This window comes from Haemorhous mexicanus, chromosome 3 (genome assembly GCF_027477595.1).
Source record: "Haemorhous mexicanus isolate bHaeMex1 chromosome 3, bHaeMex1.pri, whole genome shotgun sequence".
Lineage (NCBI taxonomy): Eukaryota > Metazoa > Chordata > Aves > Passeriformes > Fringillidae > Haemorhous > Haemorhous mexicanus.
Genome location: NC_082343.1, coordinates 49,112,369 through 49,130,877, shown reverse-complemented (window position 1 = coordinate 49,130,877; position 18,509 = coordinate 49,112,369). Strand labels below are relative to the sequence as shown.

Genomic DNA, 18,509 nt, shown 5'->3' with positions numbered 1-18,509 from the left:
CTGAGGGTACAAAAAATAATGATGGAAAGCAATCTCCTAGAGTAATTGCATTTAAAATAAACATATATTGAGTGCAGAATATGCATGATGGTTTCTTGCCAGGATGCACTTAATGGCCCAAGAAGTTGTGACTGAACTTCTTGATTACAGTCAATAATCCATTCATCATCTTATCTAAATGTGTCTGTCTTGTTTGACATATCACTAAGTTGTCCTAGGCATAATCTCTGAGCTAATGCTCATGTTGTTGCCTAATTTACTTCATGTAAACAGCCTGGGTACTCTTTACAGTCCTATTTTTCCCGAAGGAAGTTTATTAATTACCTAGCCAGTCTGTAACCACAGTCAACACATTTGTGCAATTCTTGGATGATGCATTGATAATTCCTGCTGCCATATGTGGTCAGTTTGGTATTCTTCCTTATTTTGGAGTAATGCAAAGTTCGTGGGAAGCTGGTAATGGACAGTGCCCTTACAGAAATGTGTTGAAGTTTGCTCTGGTGTGGTTCTGGGGCCCTTGTGAGGTGCATGCCTGGGAGGTAGGCTTTCAGAGCTGCCCTGGCTCTGTCAGGCACTGTGTGCCTTTGGAAGCATTCCAATGCAGCTGCTAATTGGTGTCCTGCCCCATGGCATCTGCGTTCAGTACCTCATCCTGGTATTTAAGTGCACTACAGAAGTAGAAAGCATTTTTATGTTTGGCCTCTCTTATTCATCCTTCAGATAGGCAGACAGAATTTTTGCTGGGAAGAGAAGGGGATTGCTTTTTTTTGTTTGTTTGTTTTTACTTGGCTTGCATCTCTTGGGGATCTTTATTTTTAAAAGTTTAATTAAGGAAAAGGAGAAAAAAGGATGAGCACACTGTGGAAACCCAGATAGCTGCACTGACAGGAAGTTGCATGAGGGTTTTTAGAGCTGACCATTAGGAATGCTGTGAATTGGCTGGGACTGTGAGTGCAAACAAAGTAAGGTATATGATCCATACCGCACTCCAGCTGGAGCCTGTGCTGTGCGCAGGAATGTGCAGCGGCGCAGGATGCCAGGGCTGTCCTGGCCAAGCCGGAGAGCCCTGCTGGCCTCCTCTCCTCTCCCTTTCCCTGCCCTTCCCCCCGCCGCCTTCCACATTCTGAACTGATTAAAACAGAGGAAGTAGCACGTTGAACATTGGATCTGGCTCGAAAATCGAAGTTGTCTTCTCGTTCACAAGGAATGGATTGTTTCAGCTTGTTGTGTCACTGCTGCTGGAGAGAAGGGAATTTTTTTTTGTCTCTGTAATGTTTGATACTTGAGGGAAAACAGCTGGAACTGAGCATACTGGATCAGATGCAAAACGAAACGGGATGCTGGGGAATATGGACTGCACTGTATATCTGAAAAGGTCAGAGTTTTCCCTTGGTCAGTGCTGGAGGAATGCTCTGTCCATCTTAATTCGAGCCTCAAGAGCCTTAAGGAGGAGTGTAAGGAACAGGGAGGAGGAAGGGAAGATTCTGTAGCTGTGGCAGTCTGTGAGTGAGGCAGATGAGGTCTCCTCCTTCCTTTCCTTCCCATCCCTTTCTTATGCTGCTGTTTTTGATTTTCTGGGAAGACTGGGGGGGGGAAGAGAAGTCGTCAGTGACAGCTTCAGTTTGGAAAAGCTGTTTATAACCAGGTTTAAATAGCAAGTTCTGAGATGCCAGACAGACCAGGGACTGACTAAACCACGGCAGCATAACTGGTATGGTAAGAAGAACCCTGGAAAAGAGCCCTGCCTGAAACATACTGGAAGAGGACGTGGAAGTAGTTATTACACAATGCATATGAAGAAAGACAAGGGCAGGAATGCATTTCGGTGCCTAGGATCTTACATTGCACAGATTTAGAAATCAAAATGGTATGTCATGCTTTTCGAAAAAGAAAAAGAAAAAAAAAGAAAACAAGAAAACCCTCAGTAATTTAAATGTTTCTCTCTGACTCGAGCTGAAAATATAACACCAGTTACAGAGCTGCATTGACACAATGCAGCAGATGAGCTGGGCTAACTTGACTTGAAGGAGCAAGCCGTGGAACTGCTGCTTTATTAATATTCCCTTTGTTTCTTTGCCAGTCAAGAGAACAATCCGATGATGAAACAGAGGAGTCGGTGAAGTTTAAGAGGTTGCACAAGCTGGTGAATTCTACTCGCAGAGTCAGGAAGAAACTCATCAGAGTTGAAGAAATGAAAAAACCCAGCACAGAAGGTAAAAAGCAACGTGGTTAAAACTGTTTGTGTGAATTCATGTTTCTGTTGACAGGGACAGAAAGTGGAGGATAGGGGGAGGGAGGGGTGGAGTATTCATAAGGGATGGTAGGAACAACTGCCTTGTCTATTGTGCATGCCTAAAGTTACTGAATTTTTAGGCTTTAGAAGGAGGAAAGTGACAGCCTAGAATGTGGTTACTGCTGATCTGGTATTCTCAGAGCAGCGCTGGAGAGCCCCTCATTAAGAGATTAGAAGTTGGCTTGTTTTATGCCCCATGCTGGGGAGGGAATGAGCCTGGGAGCAATCCCAGCCAGCTGCCCCACAGGCTCAGCAAGGAGGTAAGTGGAGCTATTACCATACTGCTCCCTCCTCCCAGGCCCTGGGTGGCACACAGGTGAAGCGCCTGCTCGTTTTGGGAGGGTAGCAGCTGGCTGGTGGTACAGTTGAACCACATGGCATCACCCTGTGGCAAAAATACAGAAACTCTATCAGTCATTCTTGTGGGATAGAGGCTGCATCGTGACTTCTACTTCCATGGGTTTCTGTCTGCAATTTGGCTTCTAAATGAGCCCTGCTCCCTACAGAAAGGGGGAGAGAAGGGAGGAGAAGGGTGGGGAAAGGGAAGCAGAGTTCAGGCCCTGGGAACATGATGCTGCAGAATTAACTCCGGATGACCTGCATGCACGTGTGAGCACTCAGATTAATGGAGCCTGATCCTCAGGAGCCTCTCTGCACAGTATGCTTGAGTCCTCACTGGAATTGTGGGCACCTCTCTATGTTGGTGGCCTTTCCGGCATCGTATGTCAATTCCCCTCAGCTCTGCAGTGACCTGAGCAGCTTGATGATTCTTCCCTAGTGCATTTAAGGAGAACACGTGCGTCTTGCGTATGTGGCAGGAAGCTGCTGGCAGATCTGTGACCTAGCCTGCCCCTCTTACATTATGGTTGGTGTTATTGGCTGGTGTGAAATGCACAGCCTGTCTAGAGCTCTGGAATGGGCAGCTGTCTCTGTCTGGAAAGGTTTTATCACCTCATATGGTGAGCATAAAGCCCAGATACCTTGGAAACAGATGAGGATTTTGAGATGGGACAAACAAAGTAGCACTGGTTTTCCACTGCTCTGGGGAAAGATGGCCCTTAGGGAAGCCTGTCCTACCTCCTCCTCCTCCTCTCCCCAGGGGTCTGGGAAAAGCTGCAGGGAACAATCGGGGGAGGCTCCAGGGGATGGGAGCAGACACAGGAGCAGGCAGCTTAGGGACTGCTGGGCATGCAGATGCCTTGCTGCAGTTGGACCAGACTTTCTCTTCAGCATGTTACTTATCTGTCTTGCTCTCCGTATCCTCTCTTGCAGTGCTTTGCCTCCTTATTTCCTTTCTCTCCCTCAGTCTTTCACTGAAGTGTGCCACTCCTTCCAGGGCTTTTATTTCCTTAGAGTTTTTCCACCCCTACCCCCTGCAGAAAAAGCACTGAACTAGCAACTGTATTTAAAAAAAAAAAGTTTGTTCTCCTTCCTTCTTTTCCCATCTGCTGTCTGTCTTCTCTAGCTCTAGGCTTCTCTGATTAAACTATAGCTCTGAGTTTGTATTTTATCTGTCATTCTGGAGTTTCATTGTATAGTCACTCTTTGAAAAATTGATGGCAGAACCAAGTATTGCTAAATAACAACATGGATTAATTCTGCATTACTTCTGTCTAAACTGGAAGGCCTACCTAAGTAGCCAGGTCTACCTTAGCAGTAGATATCTGTGACTTTTCTTTCAGGAAATTCGACACCCAAATTTTCACATGGTAAATTAAAAGTTCTTCATAAACATTGTCTATCCCAGTCTCTCATAATACAGGTCTGTATTCCCAATTGGATATATCAGAGAGCCTTCTGACAGGCTGTGCAAGATGACAAAAAATAGGGTGGTCAGGTTTGGGATTGCTGTCTGGCCTTCCGAGTTACCTGCAATTGACTGGAATGGGTTTTGAGCTGTTTGCTATGGTTCTTTGAATCTGTGTTATGCACATGAAGTAATGTGAAATCATAGGTGACTAGGTTTTGGGAGTTGGCTATAATATTTGATTGAGTAACATCAGCAAAATTTAAACAAATTCATTAATGTTCACCAGGCTTTAGTATAGTATAAGAGTAGACTTACTTTGAAAACTGACATGCACTGTCCTGGAAGAAAGATCCTGCAAAATCCTACTCAAAAATTTCTTCACAAAGAACAACTTTGCTGAATTTCCCTTATGAGTTTCTGTAGATTTTAAAGAAAAGCACACTAATCTCAGATTCTGCTCCCACATTTCTATTACTGACTCTGTTATCACAATGAATGTACATTTGGCTGAGCTGATACTCACTAGTATCTAAATCCATATGTATTTTGTCTTAATCTGCTCCTTAGTGAGCCAAATAACGGAAACTTCTAATTCCTGGGCACCATTCTTATATAGCACTTAAAAATGCATCACATCTACGTCTGTGTTATTATGGCTTTGTGTCATGGACTTACTCCAAATAACATCTGTTACAGTGTTGACACACAATGCATATTTTACAAGCTGTTTAAAAACATATTTACTTAGTGGACTAAAATTGTTTATCAGTACATACTCAGTCCCAGGAGAAAGTCTATTTTCTGTTCAAATTAAGATGTAGAGGGGGAGAAGCACAAGCTGGACAGTCCAGGGAAAGTGGTGTCAAAACAAGACTCCAATCTGCAGACCTACCCCAATAAATTTCTAAAGAGTGAAAGTTGCACATCAGATGTGATCCACTATCCCTTCAATGTCATGATGAGCCTTATCATAGTAAAATAGCATCTTAGGTTTCAACAAATGTATGTCAAATATGTTTTGCCAACAAAGTGAACTGAAGGTGAGGCAGGAATCCTATACAGGGCTGCTAATCTGTCATGGTGAAAGGTGTCCCTTGGTATTGAATGAGCCAGTTTAGTAAATTGTAGGTATTTTGGTAACCGTTCAAATTTTACTCTGCTAAGACTGTGGAAGCAATCAAAGATGAAGGCAAAGTTACATCATTAAGACATTTATTTTGGCAAGAAATAAATACAGCCATATTTGTGTGTGTATGTGTCTGATACATAGCTAGGAATGCTGTGGAATTTGTCAGGGAGACAGAGGAGGATGTGTACTTTTTTTTTTTACTCTAACCTTGTTACTGCATCTAGAACCTGTGCCTATATTTTGCTAAAAGAAAACCCCAGAGAAAAGTTTCTTATATGATAAATGTTAAAAGGAATTTCAGTTTGAAGTTCTTTATTTTCTTCTCTTCACTCCGAAAAGGAAACCTGGCTATCTGCCCATGTCCAGTACTTATGTTGCAAAATATTTCTGTGAAATATTTTCTGGAAAAATTTGGTGAAAACTAAGTGTTTCTTTCATTACCAGGACACTGTTGAAATTGGCACATCTGCAGTTTGACCTACTTTGTTTTTGCATCTGCTAAATAAATTCTGTGTGATTAAAACTGGTGTGTCTTCCCCCATCAAAACTCCAGAACTTTAAATTTCATCCTGGAGTTCAGCTCCATAACTTTCTGTGAAAAATACTCTTTTCTGCAGCCACAGGGGAACTAGGTATTGGAAAACTGTACCTGAGAGGTACTTGTTTGGCTTTTAATACCCGGGTGTACTTCTGACCTATTGTAAGCTCACTAGAGCTGAGCATCATATGCAAGTATCAGAAGAAAAACAAGAGAAACAGATCCCAGCTCCAGCTTTTAAGGGATTGTTAGTGGGAACATCTGTGGTCTTAGCTGCAGATGAAAGAGAGAAACTTAAAATAATGATGAGTTTACTTACAGGATGTTGTCTTCTGTCTGTTGTTAACTAATACCAGCATTCTCACTTCACAAATGGAAGGAACTACCTCAAGTGTATCCACTCAAAAATAACTTCTGAGTAATTTACTTTAAAAATAGTTTTCTTCCAATTTAAGTGGTTTTTATCTTGAATAAATACAGTAAGGCTCTACAGGGAAACATCTTAGAGAATTACGAACAATGACGAGCATTGTGCTGCTTTTGTCCCCTGTAGGTGTGGAAGAGCACTCACTTGACAACTCTCCTATACTGGATGACAGATCAGCACTTTACTCTGGAGTTCACAAGAAGCAATTCTACTTTGACAGCTCCTGTGAAAAGCAGCCAGAGGACGACTCGGACTCACTCACTACTTCTCCCTCATCCAGCAGTCTTGATACGTGGGGAGCTAACCGGAAGCTGGTGAAGACCTTCAGCAAAACTGATAGCCGTGGCCTTATCAAGCCTCCCAAGAAACTTGGGACATTTTTCTCTTACCCAGAAGAGGAGAAGTCCCAGAAAGTTTGCCGCTCCTTGACAGATGGGGAAATGAAGAAGAGCCTCGGCTCACTGAGCCATGGGGTAAGTACAGAAAGCATTTGCTTTTATGACAGCAACAGGCACAAGCACCATCTTCTGGTGTCCCTGGAGGAGATTCAGAGTGTAAGGAAGCAGATCCGATTGAAGAAAATGGATACTAACTATTCCTGTTCCAGAGCTTTTCTTTGCCAGCGCCCCGCTAGGAAAGGAGCATCCCCCACAGCTTGCGACCTGCAATTACTGCGGCACAAAACGAAAGGGGGTGGAGGTTGTGGCTTCCCAAACAGAAGGCTACGAGGGCGCACCTCTGTCAGCGAGTTCAATATCACCTATGTGGTGGAGAGAAGCCTGTACAGTCACCTCAACCTCTCACAGCTGGTGCGTCCCGTTACTGACAGGACCCTGAGCAAGGCCGACAAGCAGGACCTGAGGAGATGCCTGCTGGAGGAGGATGAGGAGGCCAAGAGGAAGTGGGCTGCCACAGTGGACCGCTGTACTAAAAGGGTTCTCTTGAGAATCCACCAAAAGTCTGTGAGTCAAAGAGTTGCCATGAAGGTGGTCTTCCAGTTTCTGTGAGGTTGCAGCGAACACTTTCTGCTTTGTACTTTTAACTAAAATTCAGCGTTTCTGCTTTCTTTGCCATTAGAAACTCTTAAGCACTGTAATGCAGATATAAGGGAAGAGCTTGATAAAATCATGCCAGAGAAGAGTTGTGTTGAGTCTGCCGTTTCTGTGTACAGAGTAAGTCAGTGAGAGCAAATACGACAAAATTCTGCTTTTTTAATTCACCTAGTGCAGAAGTAGAGATCACCAGTGAACACAGAAGGTTGGAGATGCCACAAATATGTTCTTTGTAATACTTTGGAAGTCAGTATTCTCTTCAAGGAGTACCAAGAGATGAACAAGATTTTCAGAGTAATAGAGTGTTGTTACTCAGCTGAGCTCTATTTCTCTTCAGCTGTCATTGCCTTAAATTAGCCCTTCCCTTCTGAGATTGCATCTCATCAGTTCACTCACCCAGTCAGTATTCTCCCTTACATACACAGCTGCAGAAAGATAGAAAGTTTGGCATTAGGTAGTCACTGCCCTCCTGCTTGCTGCTCACCACCACTGCTGGTGGTGAATTGTCACTGCTGCTCCTTCTTTCTAGCATGGAATGAAGGTGGTACCTTCCCTCAGGGCGTTACAGAAAGGGAACAAGGGGTGGCCAAAAGAGGAAATTGGGCTTACAGTGAGAAATTTAAGTGATTTGAACACTCCAGAGGGATCCAAAGCTGCTTTCTGATTATATGGCTCAGTTTTGACAGTTCCGTTAACCATGATTCTGAGTTTCCTAGGAACTTGCCTTTGGTGCCAGATCTCCAAAGCTGAGCCAGCTAGTCTGTTTTCTAGTTGACAATATTCCCTACTTTAGTGAATGGAAACAGCAGTGCACCCATAACATTAAGCAAGATATTCCAGTGAACAATGCAGTAGAAACAGCTTCCCCTCTTAAATAACAGATTTTTTTTTTTTGAGAGGTTTCTGCTTAATTCCTTCTGATATAAGGTACAAGAGTGACAGCTGTGGTCTCCTTGAATAGCCTGTGGGAGGTGACCAAGTCTTCATGGTTAACTTTTTGCTCTTTGGCCACAAAATACAGGGGTTTTTTTCCTACTCAATACCATGAATATTCTCTCTTGGCAGCCTTACTGTTTCTTCTGCATTGACTGCTCACCCTGCCCCTCACAAGATACTGTTTATAGCTACAGACCTTGTACTCAGAAGGTGTTGTTTCTTGTTAGGATATTGCAGTGTTAGGAGAAACCTTGCTCATCCTTCTGTGGGTTGAATAACAAGGTTATCTTGAACCAAAAACCATACTTGAGATGTTCTAGAGATACCCCATAATGAAAAATACCCTCCAAAAATGTCTTGGTAAATACAGATGACAGAAGCAACTCTTGGATTCTTCTAATAAGTTAGTCTTGTCTCACCATAATAATTTCATTATGAAAACTATCTGCACTGGCCTTTGCTTAATCACAGAGATACAGAGATAAAGAAATGGACAGTGCTTTGTTGTTGTTGAGGAACTTCTCAGTCAGCTGCTTCTCCAGCCTTGTGTGAATGGGATAAATGTTGGAGACCTGCTGCCCTTACTAACTTTTTCAGTGTTCTTCCTGAAGCCACAAATAGCTGACAAGCTTCAACTAATGCCGCTCCTTCCTAGAAACGCTCAATGTTTGTTTGCTGCAACCTCAGGGAAATTGCAATGCCTCTGTATTCAGTGGAATTGGTCACTCTGTCTTGCCTTGCCATTCATTTTTGTCATTTATATTTGTTTCAGAGGCCTGGACATGCATGAAATTTTCAAATGGCATCAGTTTTTCTTTTCTCCCAGAAGAATAATACTGTTGATTGCATGGCCATTCCATTGAATATCCCTCTCCTCATCCACAGACCTTTTGTTTGCTGCAGGATTGCCAGGGTCCCTGCTGGAATCTGAAGATGGAAGTTAAATTTTAAATGTATGGGGAGGTCCATAGTGAAACAAGCATCCTTAATAAGGTGCATTTACTCAGAAGCTTTTAGCCAACAGTTGTCTTAATCCGCAAGAAGACTTCTTCAGGAGGAGCTCTGGCTGGTTTGACAGACAAGTTTGCTTAGAGCAGTTCCAGATGTCCTCTCTTCATTGCTGGGATTACCATACGCTGTAGGATTAGTTATAGTGGTTCTTCACAGGAGGACCAAATTACTCCTAGCTAAACATGCTGTGCTTAAGAAACTGATCTTATGACTTGTGGTTGGTCTCAAATGTTTTCTAAAAACAATTTTTAAGACCTGTGCCATAGTCACATTGCCTTCTGAAAAAAAAAAAAACTTAGAAAAATTTTACATCACAGCATTCTCTTTAATGTGTGTGGGGCCTAGACAAAGCTGGCTTTGAGTTCCACTTGAGTTGTAGTGGGTACAGAAACTGTCATCCAAGTTTGTTGGGTGTAGCAGCAAGGAACTATAAATAAAACCTTTTAAAAGCTATTAAAACCTTTTAAAAGCTTCTAAGTGGTGAACAGGAAGAATGTTTACTTTAAAAATAAGAATTCTTATAATTGTTAATTAAGTGTCACAGTTTATACAGCTTGCTTCTTCCTAATAGATGAAGCGGGCTGGTGGTTCTCAGGTGGTGGGTTTTTACTTACTTACAATCCTTTGTAGGTCTGAGCTGATACTTAATTGATTCCTAAAGTGTCTTTGAAGTTACTCTGTTGGGTAGTTCAGACCATAAGAACTTTTAGTTCACAAGCGTTGATTTTCTGCCTCCTGTTTTTCTCAGCTCTGACTCTGAAAAGAATACTTACAGCAGGCATCTGCCTGTCTTCAAAACCACACTCAGAGCCCAGAGCTGAAGTTGTGCAAGTTCATTGTAATGGCCATACCTTCATTTCCCTGCATTGCCCCATGAGACTTCTGCCAAGGCCAGTTACTTGAGTGCTGTGCAGCTGGTTGTTCATTGGTCAGGCTTTATTACCTCTTAAAGAAAAAGCTGGAAGTGACTAATCTGGAATCAGCTGAGTCTCTGGGGGACACAATGCTTGTGGATAGCTGGGCTGGGTTTTCCCTCCTCTTACTAAGGGCTTATACTACTAGGCTTCCAGTGATTCCCTGTATTTCAGTGGAAATGCAGCCTATGCAGCTGTTCAGAAGGTAGGTTATTCAATGCTTTAAAAGATTTAGAAGATTGGTGGTTCTCTGTTTCAGTGTTGCTGTGGACTTACTTATGAAGGCAGACAGGAGTAAAGAGATGGAGTTGCCAGCACCTTGGAAAACTTGATGCATAAGATCAACAGTTTCCTCAGACCAAAAAGTTTTTTTTCTTTTTAAAAAGAGGAGTAGGCAGTAAATGACTCAACAGCAGCAGACCTTAGGCCAAGGAGTTGTCTCTGGAAAAGAGAGACTCATATTGCCTTGCAACAGATTTCCAGATTTGTGATCTCTCATCCCTTTGTTTGTTTTTTTCTTTCCATTTTTGCAGACATTTGTATTTCAGTTGCTCTTCTCCAAACTGCAGATGTTCTAAGTGAGCTAATCATGGTGATAAAACTATCTATCCTTGGTTTTTTGCAGAGAACCTGTAGCTTTGGAGGCTTTGATTTGACAAATCGTTCCCTTCATATTGGAAACAGTTCTGACCAAATGGTGAGTTTGAGAAGGTGCAGACTTGAAATAGCATAAAATGAAATGCACAGTAGAATTATAATAGACTGAAGTGTAATTTAGGTCTGTAATAATAGTTTGGGAATCCAAGAAAACAGAGCATCTTTGTTAACCTCAAACTTCCTTAGCTTTGAGAATAACATTCCCACCCATATCCATGTGTGTATAAGTATTTATATACAGTATGTGTAAAGAGGTAGGAGCAAGTGATCAAAGCACAGATCTGGGGGCACATCTGTGGGCTATTCTTATATCTGACTTCCTCAGAGCATCACCCAAGGCAAAATATGTGCTTGCTATACTTCCTTGGTAAAAACATTTACTATTTGGAATGATGAGGCTAACTTCACAGAAGATCTGCAAATTATTTGCATGGAAGTCATTATGTAAGAAGTTCATTATTAGTTTTCTCATTGTATCTCAGAGCTGTGGAGTAGACCAGGATCCCATTGGGCTGGGTGCTGTGCAGTTGATCTCAGAATATTCTTGTGTTTAAAAAAAAAAAACCACATCTCCCCTGAGAATTAATTCCATTTTATGTTAGTCATGTTGATCCCACTGTTACTGTTGGTTGGCCTGTGGCCAAAAATAACAGAACAGAAATGAGCCAGAACATTATATCAAATGAAATTGTGAACATATTTTTTCCTTTTGCCCATATATGCTTTTCTGTTTCAGAATTGGATTTGATAACCTTCCTGCCCACTTAAGTCTAAATTGTCAACCATTTTGTTTGCCAGCCAACCATTATATTATTTTTTATGTCAGCTGGGGTTTTGGGGCATGTTTTTTGTTGCCCTATTTTTTTTAACATTGTAAATTACCCCTAAATTTACTAAATCTCTGGGTGGTTAGTTTAGTCATCAATTTTCAACTCAGCAAACAAATTACCTTCTGAACTTATAGTGTTTATCTTTAAACACAGATACTTGTTTTGATCAGATTGGTTTTAATATAAGAAAGTGTGAAGTCTAGATGTTACATTTATCCCTGGGAGCATCAGCAGTGGGAGGGATGCAGTGCACTAGATCAATACATGTGGATCAAAGCAGGTTTTTTTCTTGAAAACATATAAGTCCATTAAGTAGAACATTTTTTTCAAAAAAGATTAGGTAAAAAGCTGTCGTTAATTTCTGGTAAAAGATCAAAATTACAAAGGAAGTTGTAATTATGAACAACTTTTAAGGGAAAAAACAACAGACTGTAAGAAATGAAGTATCAGTTGAATTTCAGAGAAACTTTTTATAAGAGCATTGATGAAGTAGAAAACATACACAAACGTAGAAAAAAAGATAAATCTTTAATGTAAAATATAGTACATTTATTTTAGGGTTTGCTATATTCTTGTAGCGAAATTTAACCAGTTCAGAGACCAAACTCAGTAGTTAATCTCTTTGGCCTGATGGATTTTGGTCCTTTTTTGTGCTGTGATTTTTGCTGCACCCTTTCCAATGGAGGGTGCCGGAGAACATCTCATAGAGCTGCATTGCTCAGTGGTTCCTGAAACAGAGTAGAACATAAGACCATGTTTAATTGTCCTGCCTGGGCAATCTGAATAAGGGCTGAATCATACAAGTTTGGTAAAATGTCAGCTAATCCATGTTAACTATGTACTTGTGACACAAGTAAGTGCTCAGAACCTTAAGCTGGTTTAGAAAAGGTTAAATGAATTCAAAGCAGCTGGTCTTCGTCATCCACTATATAGGAACCAGCTAATTTAATTCGTCAGTACCCTGTTGTGTGCCTTAAAAAAGCAGTGCAAGTTTAACCTACCATGGTTGATGGATTTAGTACTTTTTTTGTGGTATTTGGGGTTTTTTTGGGTTTTTTTTAGGGTGAAAAGTAAAACCACAGAGGTTAGCAGAATGCCTATCTGAAAATAAAAAGTAAATTTAGGTAGACAAATGTAGATACCCACATATATATATATACACACACAGAGATATATATATTTGGCTAGTATCTCAGAGGTACCTTTGTTCCTGTTAAACTCTTTGTAGTATTGAACAACATGAGCCACAACTACTGTTGTGTGTCCTGTTAGAGTGGCTTAGCCTGAAATGTAGGGTTTTCTATCAGATCAAATACTTACTGAAATTCAAAGGATAAAGGCATCCTAACAGTCCCCAGCACATCCACACACAATACTTTCACAAATCAGGCCTTAAGAGTAAGCAACAGTGGACTGCTGCGGTGGTTTGCAGGTCTCAACAGTGAATTTGAAACAGGAAACAGGGCAGTATACTGTTGTCCTGTGTCTGGCTGGCCATCTCTGCAATAACTGCTGGCTGAGGGAGAAAATGGCTCTTCTGTTTTTAAGGCTTAAGCCCTGTTTTATTTTGCAGGGCAAAGAAGGAGACTTTGTTTATAAAGAAGTGATCAAATCACCCTCTGCCTCCCGAATATCTCTGGGCAAAAAGGTGAAGTCTGTAAAAGAAACTATGAAGAAAAGGATGTCAAAAAAATACAGCAGCTCTTTGTCTGAACAGGTATGTAAGGTCTGCAGTGGAATCCACTTAATAATGGGGAAGTGATAATCAATATTGATTCTCACACATCAAGGTATCTCTGAAGAAATTTCTAACAAGATTATATGGTGTGACTTATTCCTACGTTCTTATAAAATCCTTCACTGTGAAATGGCTTCCTATAGATGCCAGTACCATGGAAAATGCACTTTCAGATTTTCATTTAAGTAGCTCATCAGAAGTCTATCGTTGATGGCATTACACACCTCACTCTCTACTTCCATTTCTTTTCTATAATAATTTATTAGGGGAACCAGTCTGTGACACAGGGTCATAGTAATGCATTTAATCTGCAATTTACACCCTAGTTTAAATTCCCAGCATAACTTCACATATACACAGCTCTTCTCTGCTGTTACAGGGCTCTTCTCCATCGTAGCTTGCCCTGTGCTGCAGCTCATTAAAACAAAGGCCCAGTCTAGTCAAAAAGAGGCATCTGACAGAAGATTTTCCTATTATTCTTTCATTACAGATTTTTATAGTCTATTCTTAAAGGCAAACCTGAAGTACATTAGTTCTAAATTAGACTTTAAATTTCAGTGGCCTAGAAACAATTGCTGTCTTTTTCCCTTTTCCTTTAGTGGAGTGTCAAAAATCTTCGGCATTTGTTTAAAACCGGGCTCTCCACTTGGATTGTGTCAGGGATAGGTTGGAGAGCCGCTGGGAAAGCAAAGTTCTTCCTGGTTAACACCGCCCCCCAGTGGGCCCGGACCGCTCGCGGGGGATGCTCGAAGTCATGGGAAATCGGGAGTGGAAGTTTTGCTCTTAATACAAAGCCTTAGTGCCGTAAAAGGAGCACTTCATAACATTCGGAGTAGCAACCCCAAACTGAAGAATCCAGAGGCACCAAGAGAGGCAGAAATATGGCCAGTGTCATGGCATGCTTTGTGACTATAGAATCCATTTCCTGTAGGACTGTTTATTAGCCATACTTATTCATAACCAGGGCTGTGCCACACTTATGGTTATTTAAACTTACAATTAAAATATTTGATTTAATATTTATAAGATGATCGTTTGGTATCTGACTGGCTTTCCAGTGTCCCTCTCCAAAGTCTGCCAAAGAAAAGGGATCCTTTGAGAAATTGCTTTATAGTGATTTAGCAATACTTCTGCTTTCTGTCACTCTTAAGATTGACCTCACCTCTGAAGTCATAATGCTGGGATGAGATTTCCTAATGATTCTGCAGCATGCAAATAATAGTGTTAATCTAGAAGTTTTATGGCCATTTGTCTCCACAGAACACTCTTGTATGCAAGCTACAGTTCTTTTGTTTACAAACTTTATGGCACAGCTGTTTTAGATTATTTATAACTTTTGGGCATCATGATTCAAAGTCTTTCCAGTATCTCTTTCTGCATGCATTAAACAAACAAAAGTTATGCTGGCCACAAATATCTTCTGCTTTGTTTTAACTGTGCTTCACAAAGGCTGACAGAATTTCAGTTTAGGAAAGACCCTTTTGATTTTCTGTAATGTTTGAATGAAAAGAAATTGTCTCAACTATTGTACACTGTAGCAACCAGGACATACAAATAGCAAAATCTTTTTATATTTATGCATTTATGCTTATGAGTATTTGTACTATACACAGGCTGCATTTTCTAGCTAATTCTTTTTTTTGTTGTTGTTCTTATAGATAAATGAGCAATGATAAAAAAATTAACTGAAAAAAACCCCAAAAACATTGCTTCACGTCCACTTGCATTGTCTGATTTGTATGTGTTCATCTTTGTACAAAATTCTGATTCAGAGACCTGAATTTGGCACTAGCTGTTTTGCAAGTACTGCTGGTAAAAATATAATGTGTCATGAAAACCCTTGAATTGAAAGTTTTATGTAAGGGGGTTTTTTTTGTACTTACTTTTGTACAGCTTTTTTAGATTGGTCTGTTTGCTCCCATCGCCACTATCGTGCCTAATAAAGTGGAGTTTCTACCACAGCTGGGTACTGCTCAATAAGTAGACAGAAGTTTTCAGCCTGTCTGGTAAAGAGCAGGAAAACAGAATCTTTTTCCTTGGAGGTGGACAAGTAGCTCCCGTCAGTGCCTGTGTTCATTTCTCAAACTCTAATGGTCCAATCCCTTTCAGGAGTCCAGCCCTGGGATCGTGCCGGGTTCCCCACAGTCGCCACCACCAGACACTGACTCCCTGGACAAACCCAAGCTGAAAGCTGGTGGCTCAGTGGAGAGCCTGAGGAGTTCCTTAAGCGGTCAGAGCTCAATGAGTAAGTTCAGTTGTGATTGTGTTGCTCCATTTTTGTGGCTTCAGGGAGCAGAGATCTCCACCGTAAGCAGAATCAGAAAAGGTCAAAGCAGAAGCAGTGGTTAAAACATGGAAAGGCTGATGGGTTAGTCATTAGGGGTATGCAAAGAACTGTAAGTTCTTTGGTGCAAAGGCAGGGGCTTTTTTGCTTTATGTTTATACAGAACCCTTAAAAAATGAAATCCTGCTTTCTATCTACTGGGTCCTGCTATTACAATATAAATATTGTAATATAAATGTAATGTAATAATGAACCTGTTTACTACTGATCAAGTAGTAAACAGGCTCATCTTTCCACTGGATTTCTCCTGAGCACTCCAGAAGGGCCTTCCACTCTCCCTTGAGAGAAACCTTGAGTTTCTCTCATCCACTAGTTAAAGGAAGGGTAGTATTTAAAACCTATATAGACTGTCTCTACAAGAAACAGCCTAAATGGAACAGCCACACACATGATGTGAATTTGCTACACTATTCACCAAATTTCTGGACTTGAGAGGGATTCTGGAACACCCTTGCAGGTTTCAGAGCTTGTTTTCCTCACAAACATTTTGTGAGCAAAACTGCCCAGAAAGATGTCATCAATCTCTTGTGACGTGCCATAGATGAGACACTTGTTAAACAGCTTCTTGGTTAAATATTGAGGGGGGTGAATTCAGGAAAGCAGGAGTGCAGAGTACATTTGCTAACTCTCCCATCCACATGTGTGTATAAGAAGTAGCAGCATTTGAGGGCTTTTAACTTTGATTACTGTGTTTGGGAAAGAACACCCATTTTCTGTCTTGTTTGTGAAGCTTCTTCACAAAAAAACTATTTTGTGAACTGATACAATGTCTCTCACACAGGTGGTCAGACAGTGAGTACGACAGATTCCTCAACCAGCAACAGGGAGAGTGTGAAATCAGAAGATGGTGATGATGAAGAGCCTCCTTACAGAGGACCTTTTTGTGGAAGAGCCAGGGTTCACACTGATTTTACTCCGAGTCCTTATGATACAGATTCTCTGAAGCTCAAGGTACCAGCTGTATCTGTTTTTAAGGAGTCAAACATTTATTTTGCTAAAATTAAAACCTTTTTACAATAACTGTAGAATTCCTAATCTTTTAATGAATTTATATCTGTTTTTGAAGACCTTTAACCTGTCTTCAGCATTTAAGATTTCCTTATATAGCAATTATAGAACTACAGCAAAATGTTACAGAACATAAGTAACTACTAGTGTTTCTCTGCATCCATGGAAAGACACTTGTGTCTTTAGTTTCTGGAAAATTAAAGGTGTGCCATGAACTTATTTCCATTTTGCAAGGGTTTTGCTTGAAAGATTGGAAAAATACTTTGTCTGCCACAATGAAATAATCCTCAATGGAAAAATTTTCAGAACTCTTGGAAGAAATGTGCATGCACCTGCACACAGTGTCTCTTAAAGGCATTTTAGTTAATATAACTTGGTTTGAGCTAATATTGAATTACTTTGCTAACTGAGTGGTCACTGCCCTTTAATTTTTCTGGATATCAGCTCTGATTATTTTTAGTTATGCTGTAGTCAACTCAAACTATCTGACTCCTCACATTCATTACCTAAAATTCCAAAGGCATCTAATTCCTATGAAAGCAGATGTATGTAAGGTAATCTCTTGAGGCATGCAAAAGCAGTTGCATGTCCATTTCTTTGTTATGGTCAGAAGCACATTAGGAAAAGCAACTTTATTGGTTCCCTCTGCATTGGCTTCTTTTGCTCAGGAGATTTGATTTGAAATTCTGCTCTTACAAATTCTGCTCAACACTGAGCTTGCTCGTTTGCACAAATTTCCGGTAGCTGCAAGCATAGAGACTTTTGTACCAAACAGTACTAATGCTCTACAGAGATGTCAGCAGGTTTGTGAATCTGGACAGCTGGGGTCCGTTCCAGGATCTTTTGTTGACTTGCTCTGAGGCATATCACCTAATTCCTTTTTCTTCCATTTGTAAAACAAGTTTAATCAGACATCTTTGCAAATGCTGTGGTTAACCTTTTGAAAACTGAAGTGTGTTGTCCATCCCATGTACATGGAATCCAAGTAGGTGCATTTGCTTAAATATCTGTCAGAAAGCTAAATGGCTTTCATACTTCTTTGGTCTGCAGAAAGGGGACATCATTGATATAATCAGCAAACCCCCCATGGGCACTTGGATGGGTCTGTTGAACAACAAAGTTGGCACCTTCAAATTTATCTATGTGGATGTGCTAAATGAAGAGGAAGAGAAGCCGAAGCGGCCCACCAGGAGACGTCGAAAAAGCAGACCACCCCAGCCCAAGTCAGTTGAGGATCTCTTGGATCGCATCAATTTGAAGGTCCAAATTCTCTCTCTCTCTGCTTACCCTTTCACTTTTTCTTGCAGGAAGGGGGCCACACCTTGGAAGTTTTTTGTTTTGGAGGCTACACACTAGATTCATAATCCTAAGGATTGTCACACCACTTAGCAGAATCAGGTCTTAGCTGCAGAGCTGAAGTGCAGAACTGCCTGTCAGGCTTGATGAAGTGCTGCAGGCTGTGAGTCGTGTACACTCAGACACCATAAATTGTTGCACAGTATGACCACAGGCTAGCACACTCCAGAGGCAAGCAAAAAGTGTAAAATAACAGCAGTTATCCTGTCTTTAAAGAGGACATTTTTTCCACTTTTCTATTCAGAAATGCTTGGGATAAATTGGTGAGGCTGTCACTCACCATTCATACTTGTCCCCTCATACAGAGCCATGCCACGTTGTGCCTTCAGGTTGCATGATACCTGGGCCATCTAATACACTGCATTCCAAACACAACAGTACATGCAGCGTTTTAGTTCTGGCACAGCTACCTCCCTGAACTCAGAGCAGTGTTCATGTAAACTACAATGCTATAATTTTGCTGTTGTGCATTGGTTTGCACTTACTTAACTTACTGTTTTTCTTGCTGGTTGCAAAAATCTCTTTT

At 41.0% G+C, this 18,509-nt stretch overlaps 1 protein-coding gene across 8 annotated transcripts in view; it reads left to right on the top strand.

The window, feature by feature from the left end:
• LOC132324997 (SAM and SH3 domain-containing protein 1-like) overlaps positions 1–18,509 on the top strand; it is a 529,996-nt gene that overhangs the window by 496,128 nt on the left and 15,359 nt on the right. For 6 of the 8 annotated variants that reach the window (XM_059841716.1, XM_059841714.1, XM_059841718.1 and 3 more), the window contains 7 exons: positions 2,081–2,213; positions 6,264–6,610; positions 10,676–10,747; positions 13,111–13,254; positions 15,385–15,520; positions 16,401–16,570; positions 17,678–17,887. In XM_059841716.1, coding sequence (XP_059697699.1) covers positions 2,081–2,213; positions 6,264–6,610; positions 10,676–10,747; positions 13,111–13,254; positions 15,385–15,520; positions 16,401–16,570; positions 17,678–17,887 — 1,212 coding nt within the window. Of the gene's footprint in view, positions 1–1,192; positions 1,376–1,487; positions 1,868–2,080; positions 2,214–6,263; positions 6,611–10,675; positions 10,748–13,110; positions 13,255–15,384; positions 15,521–16,400; positions 16,571–17,677; positions 17,888–18,509 lie in introns of those variants that run through there. The other 2 variants (XM_059841721.1, XM_059841720.1) reach the window with 2 other exon arrangements.